Below are 19,213 nucleotides of genomic sequence, written 5' to 3' on the forward strand. Positions count from 1 at the left end.
AGACCCCTAGCCTGGGAACCTCCATATGCCACAGGAGTGGCCCTGGAAAAAGCAAAAAGACAAAAAAAAAAAAAAAAAAGATAAACATGGACATCCTTTACACAGCAGAGAAGAAGCTAATGAAGAAGAGACTGAAGATGCTAGAAAAAAGGGCTCATTAATGTAGTAAAAATGCTCAAATGATGAGTTCCCTTGTGGTGCAGTGGGTTAAGGTGCCAGCATCATCACTACTGTGGCTGGGGTCATTGCTGAGCTGTGCCTTCAGTCCTCCGTCTGGGAACTTCCACATGCCATGGGCATGCCCCCCTCAAAAGTGCTCAAATAAAACAGTACGGCTGAAGAGCACTAGATAATGGGCAGCAGGTCATATTAACAGGGAAGAAATTTCAGGTAAGGGAGGAAATAGTACTGTTAAGGAAGGGAGGGAAAGTAAATAAGAAATTGTGGAGTTCCCACTGTGCACAGTGGGTTAAGATTCTGGCATTGCTGCAGCTGTGGCTTGGATTCAGTCCATGGCATTGGAACTTCCAGATGTCACAAGTACAGCAAAAAAAAAAAAAAAAAAAAAAAAAAAAATCAATTGTGTAATGTATAGAAATATTGAATCACTATGTTGTGCACCAGGATCTCACAGTGTTGTAGGTTAATTATACTTCAAAAGCAAATAATCTCATAGAAAAAGAGATCAGATTTGTGATTACCAGAGGTGAGGAGTTGGGGGGAGGGAGAATTGGATGAAGGTGGTCAAAAGGTACAACCTTCCGGAGTTCCTGTCGTGGCGCAGTGGTTAACGAATCCGACTAGGAACCATGAGGTTGCGGGTTCGGAACCTGCCCTTGCTCAGTGGGTTAACAATCTGGCATTGCCGTGAGCTGTGGTGTAGGTTGCAGACGCGGCTCGGATCCCGCGTTGCTGTGGCTCTGGCGTAGGCCGGGGGCTACAGCTCCGATTCAACCCCTAGCCTGGGAACCTCCATGTGCCGTGGGAGCGGCCCAAAGAAAATAGCAAAAAGACAAAAAAAAAAAAAAAAAGGTACAAACTTCCATTTATAAGATAAAAAAGTTCTGGGGAAGTAATGCACAGCATGGCTAATATCATTAACACTGCTGTATGTTATATATGAAAGTTGCTGAGAGTAAACCCTGAGTTCTCCTCATAAGGCAAAAATATTTTTTCTTTTTCTTTCATTTCCTATCTATATGAGAAAGTTTGTTCACTAAATTTATTGTGGTAATCATGTCATGATTTATATCAATATATACCTTAAACTTATACAGTGTCGTATGTCAGTTATATCTCAGTAAAACTGGAAGAAAAAAAAAAGAAATCTAGGGTCTGCTCTGGTAGTCTAGTGGTTAGGACTTGGCCCTTTCCCCACTGCAACTCGGATTCAATCCCTTGTCTGGGAACTGAGCTCCCACATCAAGCCGCTGCATGTCATACCAAATAAACAAAAACAAACAAAACCCAAGAAAATAAAAAAGGAAATCTATTGCCTCTCTTGACAGCTTGGAAAATGAATGCTTAGAACAGTTTCCATGGCAAGAAGAGACTGAAAATCTTCTCAAATATGGATTTTTGAGGAGAAATAAAGACCTCAGGCAGATTTAGGTCTTAAGATTTCAAAGCTGGGAGTTCGCATTGTGGCTCAGAGGGTTAAGAACCCAACTAGGGATTCCCGTTGTGGCGCAGCAGAAATGAATCCAACTAGGAACCATGAGGTTTCGAGTTCGATCCCTGGTCTCGCTCAGTGGGTTAAGGATCTGACATTGCTGTGAGCTGTGGTGTAGGTTGCAGACTCGGCTTGAATCTGGTGTTGCTGTGGCATAGGCCGGCAACAACAGCTCCGATTAGACCCCTAGCCTGGGAACATCCATATGCCACGGGTGTGGCCCTAAAAGGACAAAAGACAAAAGACAAAAAAAAAAAAAAATTTTTTTTTTTCAAAGCTAGCTAAGGCTCCCACAGAGTTCTGCTCCTTGCAAGCAGTAGAGAAAATGGATGATGGGGATGCAGAAGTCAAGCTGAGGTGATTCCAGGTTGAGTTTGGGAGAGGTTAAGAGAACAAGCAAATTAGTGGATTGGAAAGTTTACCATTAAAGGTGCTGGATGTGGTATAAATGGAGAAAATGGCCTAATACTGTCATAGGCAGTGGAGAAGGAGCTTTCACCAAAACAGACTGACTTTTACCAAATTCAGTTCTTGATTTGGGATTCTGCCGTTTTGGAAGCTGACTCTATCATAAAAGAACTTGTTTCATTCTCATAACCAGAATACATCTTCATGCTCTACAGTCACTAAGAAGGTATGCTAATTCTTCCACTTCTTTCCAAAACCAATTCTGGCAATCTCAGTTTTTTTCTTCTCAGAATATCAATTTGATTTCCACTTTCTTCCACCTCTCCACCAAAGTGTCTTTTGGTTTGTACCTGCCAGGTGTTATACATAACCTGTGTATTCTTTTTTTTTTTTTTTTTGTCTTTTTGCCTTTTTCTAGGGCCACTCCCACAGCATATGGAGGTTCCCAGGCTAGGGGTCCAATCGGAGCTGTAGCCACTGGCCTACGCCAGAGCCACAGCAACGTGGGATCCGAGCCGCGTCTGCGACCTACACCACAGCTCATGGCAACGCCGGATCCTTAACCCACTGAGCAAGGCCAGGGATCGAACCCACAACCTCCTGGTTCCTAGTCGGATTCGTTAACCACTCAGCCAAGATGGGAACTCCATAACCAGTGTATTCTTGACAATCTTCTTATTCAATTTAGAAACTTGGGTGAGAAAAAGGATTAGGGTCTGTGTTTGCCAATAAATTGACAAGGAAATACCAACTCCTGCTTCATGCGTATTTTCTGTTTTTTTTTTTTTTTTTTTTTTTTTTTTTGTCTTTTTAGGACTGGAAGTTCCCTGACTAGGGGGGTCACACTGAATCCAAGCCCCGAGCCACATTTGCAACTTATTCCACAGCTTGGGGCAATGGATCCTTAACCCACTGAGTGAGGCCAAGGACTAAACCTGCATCCTTACAGGATACTAGTCAGGTTCTTAACCCTCTGTGCCACAATAGGAACCCCCATTCTTGTTTTTAATACAATATTTCCTTAGAAAAAGAAAAAGAATATAGAAAACCCTTTCAGCCTTTCCCAGTACTCCCTGCTTTCTAGCCTTCTTTGTTGTCTGTCCTCACCTCCTTCCATGATTGAATGCAGCATTACAAGGGCAGAGATTTTCCCCAAAGTAAGGAACTGTGTCTGATAAGTAGTATGGACTCAACTAACTTGGATGGAATTAAGAGAATGAGCATTGCCATGGATATTTTTCTACATCTTTGTGATTTTCTCAATGCTGTACTTTTAAAAGTTACTAATTTCAATTAATTAGCAAAAGCCAGGATATTGCTAGTCCATGACAGTCTTTCTCCTTTTGTTGCCTTAAGAAAATCAAGTTTTGAGTCACATTCTCTCAATATTCTGTTCAGTTAGGTCCTAGGAGATTTTGTCTGACAAGATATTAACAATCAGGCTTTTGGAAACATTGACTGAGAAGAGTCCATTTTTACAAATAACATTTATTTTAAACACCACATTTCTTTCTCCAATCAAGTTTTCTGACTGTAGCACTGAAAACACTGTAGGGCAATCACTAATTTGTTCTGCTTGCCAACCCGGAATGTGTGTTCCTCCTGGGTATGAGGCAAATTTTACTTAACTGTATGCCTAGATCCTAGCTCAAGAATAAACTTGAATTAATCAATCAATGAGGAAGGTTAAAAGTTTAGGCATCTTTTTCAAAAGAGCAATCTGGTTATGCTTATTAAAACAGATACAACAAAGAATAAAAATGATGTGCAAAACGGGGGTAGAATAGTGTGAAAGGCAATAATAGAATGAGTCTTTCTCTTCTGTTGACGTTTGACCTGGGAGGAATGATTGTTCCATGAACAGCATTTTCCTTACCACAGTGACTCCATTAAAGATCTAGGTTCCTATTGCTGTTTAATAACTGACTGCTGGAAGAAACAACAGTCATCAAACATTTCAGGAGAAATTGAGATGCCTCAGTCAGTCTTTTGGGGTAATGCCACTGGTTATTCCTCCTAATGATGAAAACTTACTTCTTCTCGTGCCTTCATTTCTTCCTCCGTAAAGTGAATTACCGCCAAGGTACAGGGGCATATAACTAACAAAAATGTTATGATGACCTTTGCAGACATCAAGCTCTGAGTCAGGGAACACAACCCTCCTCTGGCTTCTCTCTTAGGTGCTGAGGGCAGTTTTCCATTGCTTGCGACCCAGATATTGCTCGATGGTGTCATCCCTGACCAGGCATCCCGTTAATGTATCTACAAACATCCATTTAGAGCCCCTAAAACTTTTCTCTCAGCCCGACAGCCCCTAGGAAAAAAGATAATGACAAGAAAACCTTGACACCTCACCCCCTCCTCTCCCTCTCCAACATTTTCCTTTGACCTAAAAAAAAAAAAAAAAAAAAAATTGGGCCGGAGGAGGGCCAAGGGGGCGGGGTAAGGGTCGAGAGGGGAGTCCAGCTCCAGTTTGGGGAAATCCAGCTCGCGTTTTGCCTCTCTCTCAGCGGTGCAGGGTCCAGGGAAGGCAGAGCTTCACTCCCCGAGGTCTGTCCTGGGGAGACACTGCTACTCCGGGGGGCTGACCTGGCGGGGAGTGGAAGAGCAGTCTGCTCCCGCGCCGCTTTGTGAGCGCAGCGGCTGGGCCCCTCTGCTCCAGGGTCTGCCCCCCCGGGACGCCCCCTGCCCCGCCCCAGTCATGCAACTCTACCTGCCTCTTCACTGTGGACCTTTGGGAAGCAGCCGCCCACTCCGGGGGCTCGGGCCCTGACCCTGCCAGGCGGCCGGTAGGTGTCCGCCCCGGGCCCGCCCGCGCCTTTCGCGCTCGCCGGGGCCCCGGGGCTCCGAAGTTTTTGGGGACCAGCGCAAGTTGGAAAGTTTGCCTGAGGGCTAGTACAGGCTTGGAGCTCGGGGGACCCGCGCTGCCCTCGGAGCCTGAGTGGGCCAGTGGTGAGTTGGAGCCGGGGCAGAGGGCAGGGGTCCGGAGACCGTACGCCGAGGCCGGAAGGGGTGGCGAGGGGCAGTGAACTGCTGGGGCTGGACGAGGGCTGGGGCTCGGCGTCCTAGGGTCCACCGGAGCTTCAGGGTGGGCCCGCTCCCCGCGGCGACCCCCCGCCCAGGGCCGCTTGGGGCGCTTTTGTTGCGGGTGGTAAACAATGCCCCTGGCCGGAGGACGCTGCCGCCAGCCCCGAGGCCGGGCTGCTGCACAGGGTGGGGAGAGCGGGGGCGCCCTGGGCTAGGACCCTGGGCCCCGCTGGAAACCGGATTGGGGAGGGCAAGTGTGGCCTGGGGAGATCCCGGACTGTGCGCGCTAATGATCCTCTTAGGAGAATCCGAGGTCCGGGTGACTCCGGCTGAGGAAGGGGAAGAGTTTGGTCAAGTTTCTGATGGGGAGCCTGGGCTGACCCTTGCTGGAGCATATCCCCAGACAAGCTTTCTCCCTTCCCCATGCTCATATAGGGGGCCGCTTCGTTGGGAAAACATTTGGCACTTGTCTCCTTTCGGGGAGGGGGCTTCAGGGACGGAAGTTTTGGAGTGAAGGTAGTAGGGGAGTCTTGCCAGAGGTTGACCCGGAATTAAGCCAATCCGGGAAGAAGAGAGTAGGGAAGAGAATAGTGTTCTGTCAAAATGACCTTCTAAAAACTCCGATGTGCGCTGCTCGGTTGCGGAACGCGCTGGCTTGCCTTCGCATCGGTCCCACTTCCCTCCAAGGGTGGGAAGTGCGCAGAGCTGGGGTGCGGGGACCCGCCGTGCGGCACGTGAGGGGCTGGGGCCGGAGGTGGCAGGGGCCGCTGCCACTTCACGTGTCGGGGGGAGGGACTGGGCTAGATTTCTCTCCCTCTCTCCTCTCTTCCTTCCCTCCCATCCCTCCCTCTCACCCACACTCCCAAAGGATTCGGCGTCTAAGGGCTGTGAGCAATCCATATATTTCTACAAAAAGTGGTCAGGAAGTTGCTGGCCGGCCACAGGCCAATTTCCACGGTGATGGGGAACACAAATTGGGTATTTCTGACCCAATAAAAATCAATGTATAACAAGAGAACAGGTATCTTTGAACTAGGAATCTTTCCCCCGCCCCCAACTCCTCGTCCTCCTTAACTAACCAGCTTCTGCTGGTCGCTCCAGTGCCTCTTCCCCTCTTCCACAGTTCCAGTCTCCGACACAAAATGAGCTGCGTAATACATACCGGTAATGATCAGTTTATAAAGAGATGCTTGAAAAGTGTTTCAAGACCTTGGGGGAGGAAAAGAGTAGGTACACAGTCTACCGTCGGCGGGGTGCGCTGCGCGCTGCACCCAAACGGGTAGAAGGGAGGCGCTACAGGGCAGCAACCTCAGGTCAGTCTCCACTGAAACGTGCCCATCCTTCTTTCCTCCCCCCCCCAACATTATACAGTAAAATAAAAACACTGGCTTCCTCAGGCCCCCCTCAAGGAGCTAAGATGAATTTGTAAAAGGCGCTAGTTAACCAGTTAGAGCGAGAGCTATTTAAGGCATATTAGGAATTTCTGTCTACAGTTAAGCAAGGGAGGGTGTGCAGATAAGATGTTTGGAGATGAGTCAGCGTTGTTTCTAAGAACTAACGGGCTCAGGTAACGTGATTTGGGGTCAGTTTCCATATTTTACCGGTATTGTTTATACAGGTTAAAACCCAAGTCCCTTCCCTCCTTAATTAAGTGATCTTACCTAGGTTGGCTGTCAACGTTCGACAGTGTTTAAAGCCATGTTATGATTAAACTCATAACGCTCAGAATCAAGGTATATGGGCGTTATTAGGATACAGTACCATTATCTCTCTGCAAAGATTAATAGTAGCTCAGATTAGAACTCTGGGAAGAACATGTTACCATTTTAATGAGAGTTAAGTATGGCTCCCAGCTCAGGTCTTACAGAATTGATGGGTCGGAGGTTTGGATCACCTCTGTCTGCCCTTTGTTTCTCTTCCTCCTCTTGTTTGCCCGTCCCCTCCCCCACCCTCTTCTCTGTCTCTGTATTTTTCCTTCCCTGCACACTTTTCTTTTTCCATCCTTCCCTCTTTCTACCTCGAGTCTTCAACGTTTTGACCCCAGTTGTCTTTTTATATTCTAGCTGTATTACTACATACTTCTCCCTTGCCTCTATTTTTTAGCCTTTTCCCCCATTTTTAGACATTTTCTTCCTTCTGCTTTTCCCTCTTCTCCCCAACGTGTTAGTCTTTTCTTATTTTTGGAAGGGTCATTCTATCTTCATTTTAACTTGTACCTCTCCTTTTTTGTGACCTTTTTGGCTTTTTCTTTTTTCTTTCTCTTTTTCTTTTTTTCTCACTCTCTGCAGGGCAGCAGGGATGTTTTACATATGGAAGGAGCCTTTGACTAAATCTTCTGGCATTGTAGTGAGTTTCCCTCAACAGCCTTTCCTGGTGCCGAGGCTCTCACACTTCCTGTGGTAGAAAACTCTCTAGGAACAGCAAGCAGCCCGCCCACCTCCTCTTCCTTTAGAACTTAGTTGCTGGAGGAAACTAAGCCAGGTGGTGCCTTTTTAAAAAGAAGTGTTTTAAGTCTTGTATTTCTCAGTCAAGTGCAGTAGCTTTTAAATTCTAAGGAGGTGAATGGCGTGACTATTAAATCAGAGTTTCTTTTGCAACTAGCTCTGTGTATGCAAATACTCACCACTTTTTTGGCCACTGCTGGTGGTGGGAAGGATTGCAGCATAATTTTAAATTGACATGTGGGCTGGATGGTTACATCAGTTCAGCCACTTCCTGCCCAGGGGACTTTGGGAAATTCAGGAGGAGGGATGTAGGTGGGAGAGGATTTTTCTGACATTGTACTGTCAGTATTGCCCTTTCTAGACAATTGATAATAAAAGCTGTCCCAGTTTAGGAAGTCAGCTTTTCATTTTCTAGGCAAGGTGGTAATATCAATATCAATATATATTTTTAAAGCTCTTTAGGAAAGACCGACTACTTGAGTAAGTTCAAGTCTGATCACATTTGTGGACCAATTTGTTAGGTATGTTTAAATCATGTGTGACTAATTAGCAGATCCTTACACAGGCTATGTTTATCATTTTCATCCTGAGGCCTGCTCTTGCCACTTCACTTTCTCTGTAACCTTGTATTTTCTACTTTGGGCTGGCATCTCTTTTCATGTTTCACATGGCCCTTAACTCCTGCACAGTAGTCTTTGGATCTCATACTCTACTCCAGTCCCCTGTGTCATAAGGAAATTTTAGGAAAACAAAAGAAAACGAAAACAACTTATTATGGATCAAGGATCTTGATGCTCTCCAGTCAAAAGACCAGTTAACTAAGTAATATTTTGCATCCCACAATTGTTGGGCGTTTTCATTTGATTCTTTCACTTTTTAAAAAAATTTTATGATTTTTATTTTTTCCATTATTGCGGTTGATGTTTCTTTCACTTTGTTTTCTCTTCCAGTAAAATAACCCACAGGATAGTGTCAATTAATTACCTGTAGTTCCTCTTCCTGGAGCCTACTATTTATGTTTGATAACAGGCACATTTTTCTCTTATTCTCTTGCTCCAATCATGTTATCCTGCCTCAGTAGCACTTAGACTCTTGAATATATTCTAGAGGAGACTAAAACCGATTTTGAGAAATATTGAAATCTCAGTTTTCACTGGAAATGAAAAATGAAAGTGGAATTAGTATTCAATTATAAATATCTCTATGACTTTAAATGCTCTATGATAAATAAAAAGCACCCAGAAGAGGAAACAAAACTTTTAATAATGTTTACCAATTAATAAGGAAAATAAATTTCAAGAGATCTGTGCAGGTAATTCCATGTTTAAATAGGGACCCGTATAACAGAATGGACTTCTCTTATCCCTCTGTAAATGTAAAAAAGAAAAGCTTACTGCCTACCCTCCCTGAGCTCAGCCAGCCCTGGGGATAACTTAGTTTATTACAAAGGGGGGGGGTACATTTCATCAGAGGAGCCAAGGGTGATGAAATTAAGATCTTGTGGGAGTCCTTATTTTGTTTCTGATTGCTTCTTTGGCTGGGTGGTACCCGGTGGTTTCTTCCCTGCAGTTGGGTTTTTCAGGGGTCATTGGCCTCTTTCACAATCTCATAAAAAGGCTGTTACCATTTAAAGAGGCCACATCTTTCCAATCCATGTGGCTCATACCTTTTCCATTTCCTTGACAAGCTCTTTTTTGAGGAGGTATGAATGGTAAACACTATCTTAATTATAAATCTGAATGTCTAAAGTGTTTCTATTTAAAAATATAAAGGAATATATGAGACAGATCAATTTATAGACTACTTTCAAAAGCAGATCCCATAACACTATCTGGCATATCCAGATTATTGGCCTTACACATATGAGTTGTAATATTCATAGATGATTACAACACTTAGACTATATGCCCTTAATAATTTTTTTAGTAATGTAACCCTAATTTAAGAGAAAAAGCATGCTTATCCTGGTATTATTGAATTTCTAGAGGATAGTTGCTTTTTGTTATCTGAAAAAGCATCCTTATAAAGATTGTTGATTTTCTGGAGATTAGAATTGGAATGTCTCTTGTTTTCTAAAAACAATGGTACAAAAAGTAGTGGTCTTCAAAGAAAATATTCTACAATTTCTCACAGCCAGAGAATTAGTGCAAGCCAGATTTTTTTTTTTTTCCTTTAAAATAAGGGGGCAGCCGCGGGAGCGGCCCAAGAAATAGCAACAACAACAACAAAAAGACAAAAGACAAAAAAAAATAAAAAAAAATAAAATAAAATAAGGGGGCAAAGCAATAAGCTAGATAACAAGAATTGAAGTATTCTCTGGCCTAGTATTTAACAAAGATTTATTAGAATGTAATTTTTCTAGCCATTGATGTTATCATTAGTGTCTATTTTAAAAGTCTTAAAGCCTCAATATTTTGACTCTGAATATTGTGCTGAGATCTTTTATTATGGTATATGGCCTACTAGGTGTTAGATGAGAATAGGAACAGAAGAGCTAGATTTGCTTTGCAGGATATGGCAGTCTGAGGATAAAACTTGTTCTGCAATAATGATAACTGCCATTAGCTAAAGCTAATTTTCTCTTTTTTTTTTTTTTTTTTTTTTGCACTTTGGAGTGCAAACAGCCTTTATTTTTTTTTAGCTCCCTTTAATTAAGCATTTATTATATGCCAGTTCTGTACTAAGCCTTTACACATATCATCTGATTTTATTCTCATGGTAATCCGATGATGTCTGTACTATTATGCTTCCTATTCTAATACGCTTAAGGAAACTGACGAATAGAGTTGAAGGAATTTGTCAGAATCACATGGCTAGTAATATTTCTGTCCTGGAAGTGGAATCCAGGTCCACCTACTTCCTAAGTCCTTCTTACCTCACTATCACAAGGATGAAACCATTGCCACAGGCCTTCCCAGTAGGAGCCCATTGATACCTCAGGACAACCTCATTTCAGATGCAGATTAACACCTCTTAAGTAGTTTGCTGAAGGACACTGCTGGTGATCACAGATTCAAATTCAGGGTTTTCTGATGTGACACCATTTCTAGCCACTAAACCAACTAGTGCATCTCAGGATTGCCTGATTCAAATCAGTACAAGAAAAAGAAAAGCACAATTTGAGAATCATAGAGGGCTGTCCAATTTTTCTTTGCCAAGTAATAGTATTAAGAGAATAAGTCTATCCCCACCTTTTCACACACAAAAAAGACTTTTTTATCATTTTTTTCATTTTTTAAAGTTTTATTGAAGTATAGTTCACTTCCAGTGTTGTGAATTACTTTTTAAATCCTACCCTCCCTTTTCCCTTTTTTCTTTTTTGTCTCCACCGAGGCATATGGAGATTCCCAGGCTAGGGATCAAATCAGAGTTATAGCTGCCTGCCTACACCAGTCACAACAACACTGGATCCGAGCCGCATCTGTGACCTACACCACAGCTCAGGGCAACACCAGATCCTTAACTCTCTGCGAGAGGCCAGGGATCAAACCCGTGTCCTCATGGATGCTAGTCAGATTTGTTTCTGCTGAGCCACGTTGAGACATCCTTCTTTCTCTATATACGTGACCACACCTGCACTACATGGAAGTACCCAGCCTAGGGGTCTAATCAGAGCCACATCTGTGACTTAAGCTGCAGCTTGCAACTTGTGGCAACGCCTGATCCTTAACCCACTGAGTGAGGTCAGGGATCAAACCCACATCCTCATGGACACTGTCAGTTTCTTTTTTTTTTGTCTTTTTCTAGGGCCGCCCCTGTGACATATGGAGGTTCCAGACTAGGGGTCCAGTCAGAGCTATAGCCGCCAGCCTATGCCAGAGCCACAGCAACACGGGATCCAAGCTGCATCTGCAACCTACACCACAGCTCACAGCAACACACTGGATCCTTAACCCACTGAGCGAGGCCAGGGATGGAACCCACAACCTCATGGTTCCTAGTAGGATTCGTTAACCACTTCGCCATAACAGGAACTCCCAACGTCAGGTTCCTAACCTGATGAGCCACAACAAGAACTCTGAATGAATTACTTATTATAGAAAGAACATTCTAGGAGTTCACATTGTGGCTCATCAGGTTTGGAACCCGACTAGTAACCGTGAGGGTGTGGGTTCGATCCTTGACCTCATTCAGCAGGTTCATTCAAGCTGCAGCGTAGGTTGCAAATGTGGCTCAGATCTGGGATTCCCATTGCTGTGGTGTAGGCTGGCTGCTGTAGTTCTGATTTGACTCCTAGCCTGGGAACTTCCTTCCATATGCTGCAGGTGTGGCTGTAAAAAGGAGAAAAAAAGACATTTTAATAAGAGAAAACAGAAAGGCATAATTAAACAATAATTAGTTCGACTTTATGAAAAACTATATACTGCTTCATCTCTTTTGTTCATTTTGCCACAGACTGTGGTGATCATTCAGCTGTAGACCAGTTTTTGGTCATTTCTTTTACATCATATTTTCTTACAAATCCAGCAATCTATCAACTGTTAAAGAACCGTTACCCAGTTTGTTGTCATACTCTTGGTTCCATGATCCATGATTTAGGGAGCCTATTGCATATTTTGTATGGTGAGCTTCATTCTTGCTCATAGCTTGCTCTTATTTGATCGAAGATAATATAAGAAAGGGAATGTGTGTGTGTGTGTATATATATATATGTGTATATATATATATGTATGTATGACTGGGTCACTTTGCTGTACAGCAGAAATTGGCATGACATTGTAAATAAACAAAATTTATTAATTTTTTTTTCTTCTTTTTAGGGCCACACTTGTGGCATATGGAGGTTCCCAGGCTAGCCAGCCTACACCACAGCCACAGCAAGGCCAGATCTGAGCCTGTCTATGACCTACACCACAGCTCATGGCAATGTCAGATCCTTAATCCACTGAGTGAGGCCAGGTGGAACCTGCATCCTCATGGATGCTAGTCAGACCCATTTCTACTAAGCCACAACAGGAACTCCCCCCAAAAAAATTTTAATGAAAAAAAAAAAAAGTCATCTCTTAAACTCTTTCCTCAGCACATCACCACACAGGCAGAGATATTATCTGTTGAACAGTAAAGCTGGTAATTCTGGAGGAAAAAGAGGCTTATATTGTTCAAGAAACACTTCTCCTTGGAGATCCAATAATAGTAATACCATATCCCAATTAACAATCTACACATTTTGAGTTTTACACATGCACCCAAAAATAGCATACAATTTTGGGAGTTAGTTTTGACAAACAAGACTCACGGGCCTGGAGTTCCCATTGTGGCTCAGTGGTAACAAATCCGACTAGCATCCATGAGGACGTGGGTTTGATTTCTGGCCTCGCTCAGTAGGTTAAGGATCCAGCATTGCATGAGCTGTGGTGTAGGTCACAGACATGGCTTGGATCCTGCATTGCTGTGGCTATGATGTAGGCCGGCAGCTATAGCTCTAATTCAGCCCTTAGCCTGAGAACTTCCATATGCCACAGGTGCGCAACCCCCACCCGCAAAAAAGACTCATGGGTCTAACAAATATCTGATGAGTACCTCTTCTGTATAAGAAAGGCATTGTGGGAGTTCTCACTGTGGCTCAGCAGTTAATGAACCTGACTAGCATACGTGAGGAATTGGGTTGGATCTCTGGCCTCGCTCAGTGGGTTAAGGATCCAGCGTTGCGTGAGCTGTGGTGTAGGTCACAGATATGGCTCGAATTCCAAGTTGATGTGGCTGTGGCTGTGGCAAAGGCTGGCAGCTACAGCTCCGATTGGATGCCTGCCTGGGAACCTCCATATGCCACGGGTGCAGCCCTGAAAAGATAAAAAATTAAAATTAAAAAAAAAAGCATTTTGGTGGGCACTTCCCAAACCCAGAAATGGTGTCCTTTTTTTCTTTTTTACCCATACATATATATATTTATATACAGACACACACATTCCCTTTCTTTTTTTTTTTTGTCTTTTGTCTTTTGTTGTTGTTGTTGTTGTTGTTGTTATTGTTGCTATTTCTTGGGCCGCTCCCGCAGCATATGGAGGTTCCCAGGCTAGGGGTTGAATCGGAGCTGTAGCCACCGGCCTACGCCAGAGCCACAGCAACGCGGGATCCGAGCCGCGTCTGCAACCTACACCACAGCTCACGGCAACGCCGGATCGTTAACCCACTGAACAAGGGCAGGGATCGAACCCGCAACCTCATGGTTCCTAGTCGGATTCGTTAACCACTGCGCCACAACGGGAACTCCATTAGTGTGCCCCTTTCTTATATTATCTTCGATCATGGTCTATCCCAAGAGATTTGATATAGTTCCCTGTGCTAAACAGTAGGACCTCATTGCATACCCATTCTAAATGTAATAGTTTGCAAGGAGATGACTTTTTAAGTAACCATATATATAAAGATTAGAATTTGAGCTTTAAACTGCATGTAACTATAATTGTGGTTCCAAATGTAAAGAAACTCCCAAGTTAGCTTACTTCATCAACATAATCAGTTGTCACATAAGTTAAAATCAAAGGAGGTTTATTTGTGAATACAGGGTTAAAGGATACTTTTGTATTATACTTTTCCTTTGTATTCAGTTTTCTCTGTTCTTTATTTTTAATGAATAGTTGCTGGTGTTTCCTGGTAGTGCAGTAAATTATAAATGTCACTGCTGTGGTTTGGGTTGCTGTTGTGGCATGGTTTCAATCCCTGGCCCAGGAACTTCCACATGCTAAGGGCACAGACAAATAAATAAATAAATAAATAATAATAATAAAGAAAAAGAAAAAATTGCTAGTGAATATTATTTTTCAACTGAGAGAATGCATAGGAAAAAGACTGACTTCCAGTTTTGTTTTTATTTCAGACCAAAACCTCGTGCGACCAAGCACAACCATGGTACATCCAGATTCTCCTCAGAAGTGAGACTTTCCAAAGGACCAATGACTCTGTTCCTCGTGCCCTTTCAGTTTTTCCTACTCCATAACTATGTCTCGATCTCGCCATGCAAGGCCTTCCAAATTAGTCAGGAGGGAAGATCTAAACAAAAAGAAAAACAGCCAACTGAAGAAGGGATCTAAGCCTGCCAACAAAAATGTGGCATCAGTCAAGACTGTGAACCCTGGAAAATTAAAACAATTAATTCAAGAAAGAGATGTTAAGAAAAAAACAGAACTCAAACCGCCTTTGCCAGTCAGAAGCCTTCTGACCAGAGCTGGAGCAGCACGAATGAATTTGGATAGGACTGAGGTTCTTTTTCAGAACCCAGAGTCCTTAACGTGCAATGGGTTTACAATGGCTCTCCGAAGTACCTCTCTTAGCAGGCGGCTCTCTCAACCCCCGGTGGTCATAGCCAAACCCAAGAAAGTTCCACCTCCTAAAAATTTAGGAAAGCAACATGAGTGTGATTATAAGGTCCTTACTGACATGGGAGTAAAGCACTCAGAAAACGACTCAAAGCAAGTCCCAAAGCAAGACCCCCCAATCCCTCCTGATGCTGAGAATCTAATTGGCAAACAAAACACATCCTTAATTAAAGATGAGGGCCAAGAGACAACCCAGTCTTGGCCCCAAAGTGTCGAGGAATCCGAAGTAAATCATTCTACTCATAGTGGCCCTGTAGCAGAGATCCTTTCTGAGTCATTGGAAGGGACATGTGGTGGTGAAGGACTATTCTCCAAGGAGACATTGAATGATAATAGTGATTCTCCTGGAACGTTTGCTCAGGACACTCTCTGTGTTCCTTTGCTCCAAAGAGCAGCCCTCAAGGTTACCTCCGAAGGAAGCCCCAGCATTCAGTTAGAAGATTTGGGTTCAAGAGTAGAATCTCTTAAGCTATCTGATTCTTACCTGGATCCTATCAAAAGTGAACATGATTGCTGCCCCACCTCCAGCTTTAATAAGGTTGTACCTGAATTGGACCTTAGAAACTGTTTGTCTATTGGTGGGTCAATATATCCTACCTCATTAATAAAACTCCTCTTGGCAGGTTCAGAACAAGAAACCCTTTGTGCTAAACCAGATTATCAAGAGGTGCTCAAAGCTACCCCAGATCAACAGGAAATTCCTGATACCACCCCTGTCCTAGGACAGGTCTTTAGTGCTATCCCACATCCCTGGGAAGTTCCTGGTGCTAACCCGGTTCATGGAGAGCCTCTGGGTGAGACCCCAAACCCACCAGAGATTCCTGGTGCTATTCCAGTCCAAGGAGAAGTCTTTGGTGCTATCTTAAATCAACAAGTCCTTGGTATGGGTGGTGGTACTGCCTCAGACCCACCTATCTTTCTTCCTGCTCCTCCAAATCAAATTGCTACCTATTATCCTCTCCCAGAATGGCCTGAACCCCTGAGCACTGTTTCCTCTGGGCTCCAGGTCCAGGGTGCTATGCAGATTTTGCCTTTGGGCTCAGATCACACTCCTCAACCATCGTCAAACTCAGAGATAAGTTCGGTACCTCCAGTAATGGCTATAAACAGTATAGAAAATGAGAAGCAGGTTCATATAAGCTTTCTGCCAGCTAATACTCAGGGGTTCACATTAGCCCCTGAGTCAGGACACTATCATGCTCCACAAGGCATTGCCCAGCTCTCCCAGGTGAGTCCCAGCAGATTGGAAGGAGGGAGCTCCCAGATCAGCACCACCAGCACACTTGACGCCAACACCACAGTAGTGTCGAGGCCAGTGTCATTTGCAAGTACCTCCTCATCTCCTTCCTACACAACTTTGCTACCTACTTTGGAAAAGAAGAAACGAAAGCGATGCGGGGTCTGTGAACCCTGCCAGCAGAAGACCAATTGTGGTGAATGTACTTACTGCAAGAACAGAAAGAACAGCCATCAGATCTGTAAGAAGAGGAAATGTGAGGAACTAAAAAAGAAGCCGTCCATCATTGTGCCTTTGGAGGTAAGTACCCAAGAGGCTGGAGTCGCCTATGAGACTTGGTAGAATGGTCTGCGGAAGAGTTTGCTTTGGTAGAATGTTGCTTTCATTAGGAATTTGTGGTCTATAGGAATTTGTGGTCCTACCTGCTGTACATCTTGTGCAGTGAGTGATGCATTAGCTTATTTTTGGAATTTGTCTCAGAAAACTAGAATGTAAAGTTTTTCCATTATAAGATTTGATGGAGAAGAGGGGAAAGTGTATGAAAGGTGGTTTTGGAAAGATTTCCACTGTGCCTCATTTTGGCTCATTGTGGGTCTCTTTTGGAAGTTTTAGATTTAAAAATCAGGAGTGGAACAAAGTCATTAACTGCTTTTCAACCTGAGAAACCAGGGGAATTAAACTTCTTTTCAAAGAATAAGACTTGTCTATAGCTTTAATCTTGAAACTTTGCCTTGGAGGTATAACAGTAATAAAGCTTTCATCTCAACTTTTGGTGGGCGTTTTCTACCTGCTGTATACATCTCACAGAATTGTTGGGATTAAATGGTAAACAGAAGTTGGAAATGGCTTATAGACATTCATATTACTGTTATAGCTCTGAACTAAGGTAGTAAATTGACTTAGCTTTGTTTAAAGGGTTTTGTGGAGCTTGGTTAATACTTGGACTTGCTTTGCAGACCTTTAATTAAAGTACCTGTCAGCTATGGTGTTTTATGATTTTTAGATCACTCACTTGAAGTTATATTTATTTTGAGTCTACTGTGAATATGAGTATAGTAAAATAAATTAATTTCAAAATACTATGAACTGAAATTCAGTCAACCGTTTCTATTTCATTCTAGATTTAAATTATCTCTCAAAAAGTGCTAATTTCCTATTTGACTGACCCATTGCCAACAAGAGATCAGACATTTAACCAATCATGTATTGATGGCATTTAAGGTGTTTCGAAAATATTATGTTATTATAAACCTTACTGCAATGAATAATCTTTTTTTAAGTGATTCAGTTATATATGTACACATATCCATTCTTTTTCAGATTATTTTCCCATGAAGATTATCACAGAATATTGGTAGAGTTCACTGTGCTGTATAGCACCTCCCCGTCAATCAATCATTTCATATACCAGGGTGTGCATATGCCAATCCCAAACCCCCAGTCCATCCCTCCTCTGCACCTGTCCCCTTTGGTAACCATAAGTTTGTTTTCAAAGTCAGTGAATCTGTTTCTGTTCCGCAAATAAGTTCATTTGTATTCTTTTTTTAGATTCCACATATGTGATATCATATGATGTTTGTCTTTCACCGTCTAAGTTCACTTAGTATGATCGTCTCTAGTTCCATTCATGTTTCTGAAAATGGCATTATTTCGTTCTTTTTTATGTCTGAGTAATATTCCATTGTATTAATTTACCACATCTTCTGTATCCATTCCTCTGTGGATGGATGTCTAGGTTGTTTCCATGTCTCAGAAAACTGTAAATGGTACTGTGATAAACATTGGAGTGCATGTATCTTTTCAAAGTATAGTTTTCTCTGGGTAGGTGCCCAGGAGTGGAATTGCTGGATCATATGGTAGTTCTATTTTTAGTTTTTTGAGGAACCTCCATACTGTTCTCCATAGTGGTTGTACCAATGAATATTTTTATACAAATCACTTCACACATGTGGGAGTAGATCAAAATGTGGCCAGTAACTTGATAGATTAGGAATTTATATCCGAAACACTTTGTAGCAATATTTTTTATACAGAGAGACCTCCCTAGTAAGCTCCTGATTTGTAACATTGCCAAATGACATTGTTGCTAAAGGTACTCTAATACCTATAAACATATTTGTTCTCTTTTCTAAACTTGCTTCTCCTCCTGCATCACATATTTGGTTCAATGGTTTGGTTACCATCTACAGAATCACCCAAAATGGAGAATTTAGTCATCTCTAATGCCTTTCTCTCACTCTTCTGGTAGCTCTTGTTCTACAAGATGTGACTGTCCTATCTCTCCATTTTCATGGCTCCAGCCATGGTAGTTGAGGCCTTTATCTCTTACTGGGACAATTTCAGTGTGCTCTTTATTTTCAGAAAGTATTTATTGCACTTCTGCTCGGGGTTGTGCACTGAAATAGAGTCCTGAGGATACTAGCTAGCAGAGAAGTCAGAATGTTTTCTGAAACCCTGCTCCTATTTAAATACATTTAATGCATTTAATGTATTTTAATGTATTTAGTGTTCTTATGTTTGCTTGTCTGCTTTTTTGGCCTGCACCCATAGCATGCAGAAGCTCCTGGGCCAGGGATAAAACCCGCGTCACTGCAGTGATAGGGCCAGATCCTTAACCTGCTGAGCGTCAAGGAATTCCCATTTGGTGATTTTCTGTAGGTGTGGTTTATCTCACTCAAAGTGAAAGAAATGGTAATCAGATGTTGAAAATGGCAAAGTTTTCAGTACCTTCCAATTAGAGATGAAGCCTAGATTTCTTAGCATAGGATATAAGATCTTCAAGATCTTGGGAGTTCCCTGGTGGTCTAGAGGTTAGGGTTCTGCACTTTTACTGGTGTGGCCTGGGTTCAGTCCCTGGACTGGAAACCGAGATCACACTTCAAGCCTCTGCACACTGCAGCCAAAAACCAACCTATCAACCAAACAAACAGATTTCAAGATCTTGGCATAACTGACCTCTTCTGTCTTGTTTGCTATCACTTCTTACATTATACTCGAAGTTTCAGCAATATCGAGATACGTGTATTTCCCAAAGCTCACCATAGAGGATCCAGTCTCAGTGTCCATGCTCCTGGTACCTATTCTTCCTTTTCCTATCTGACAAGACTTC

At 42.9% G+C, this 19,213-nt stretch overlaps 1 protein-coding gene across 1 annotated transcript in view; it reads left to right on the forward strand.

Annotated features, from left to right (window-relative positions):
- The window catches only part of TET1 (tet methylcytosine dioxygenase 1), a 137,062-nt gene continuing 132,339 nt past the window's right edge, over positions 14,491-19,213 (forward strand). The window contains 1 exon segment of the mRNA NM_001315772.1: positions 14,491-16,404. Coding sequence (NP_001302701.1) covers positions 14,491-16,404 — 1,914 coding nt within the window.

Source organism: Sus scrofa, chromosome 14, assembly GCF_000003025.6.
Source record: "Sus scrofa isolate TJ Tabasco breed Duroc chromosome 14, Sscrofa11.1, whole genome shotgun sequence".
Classification (NCBI taxonomy): domain Eukaryota; kingdom Metazoa; phylum Chordata; class Mammalia; order Artiodactyla; family Suidae; genus Sus; species Sus scrofa.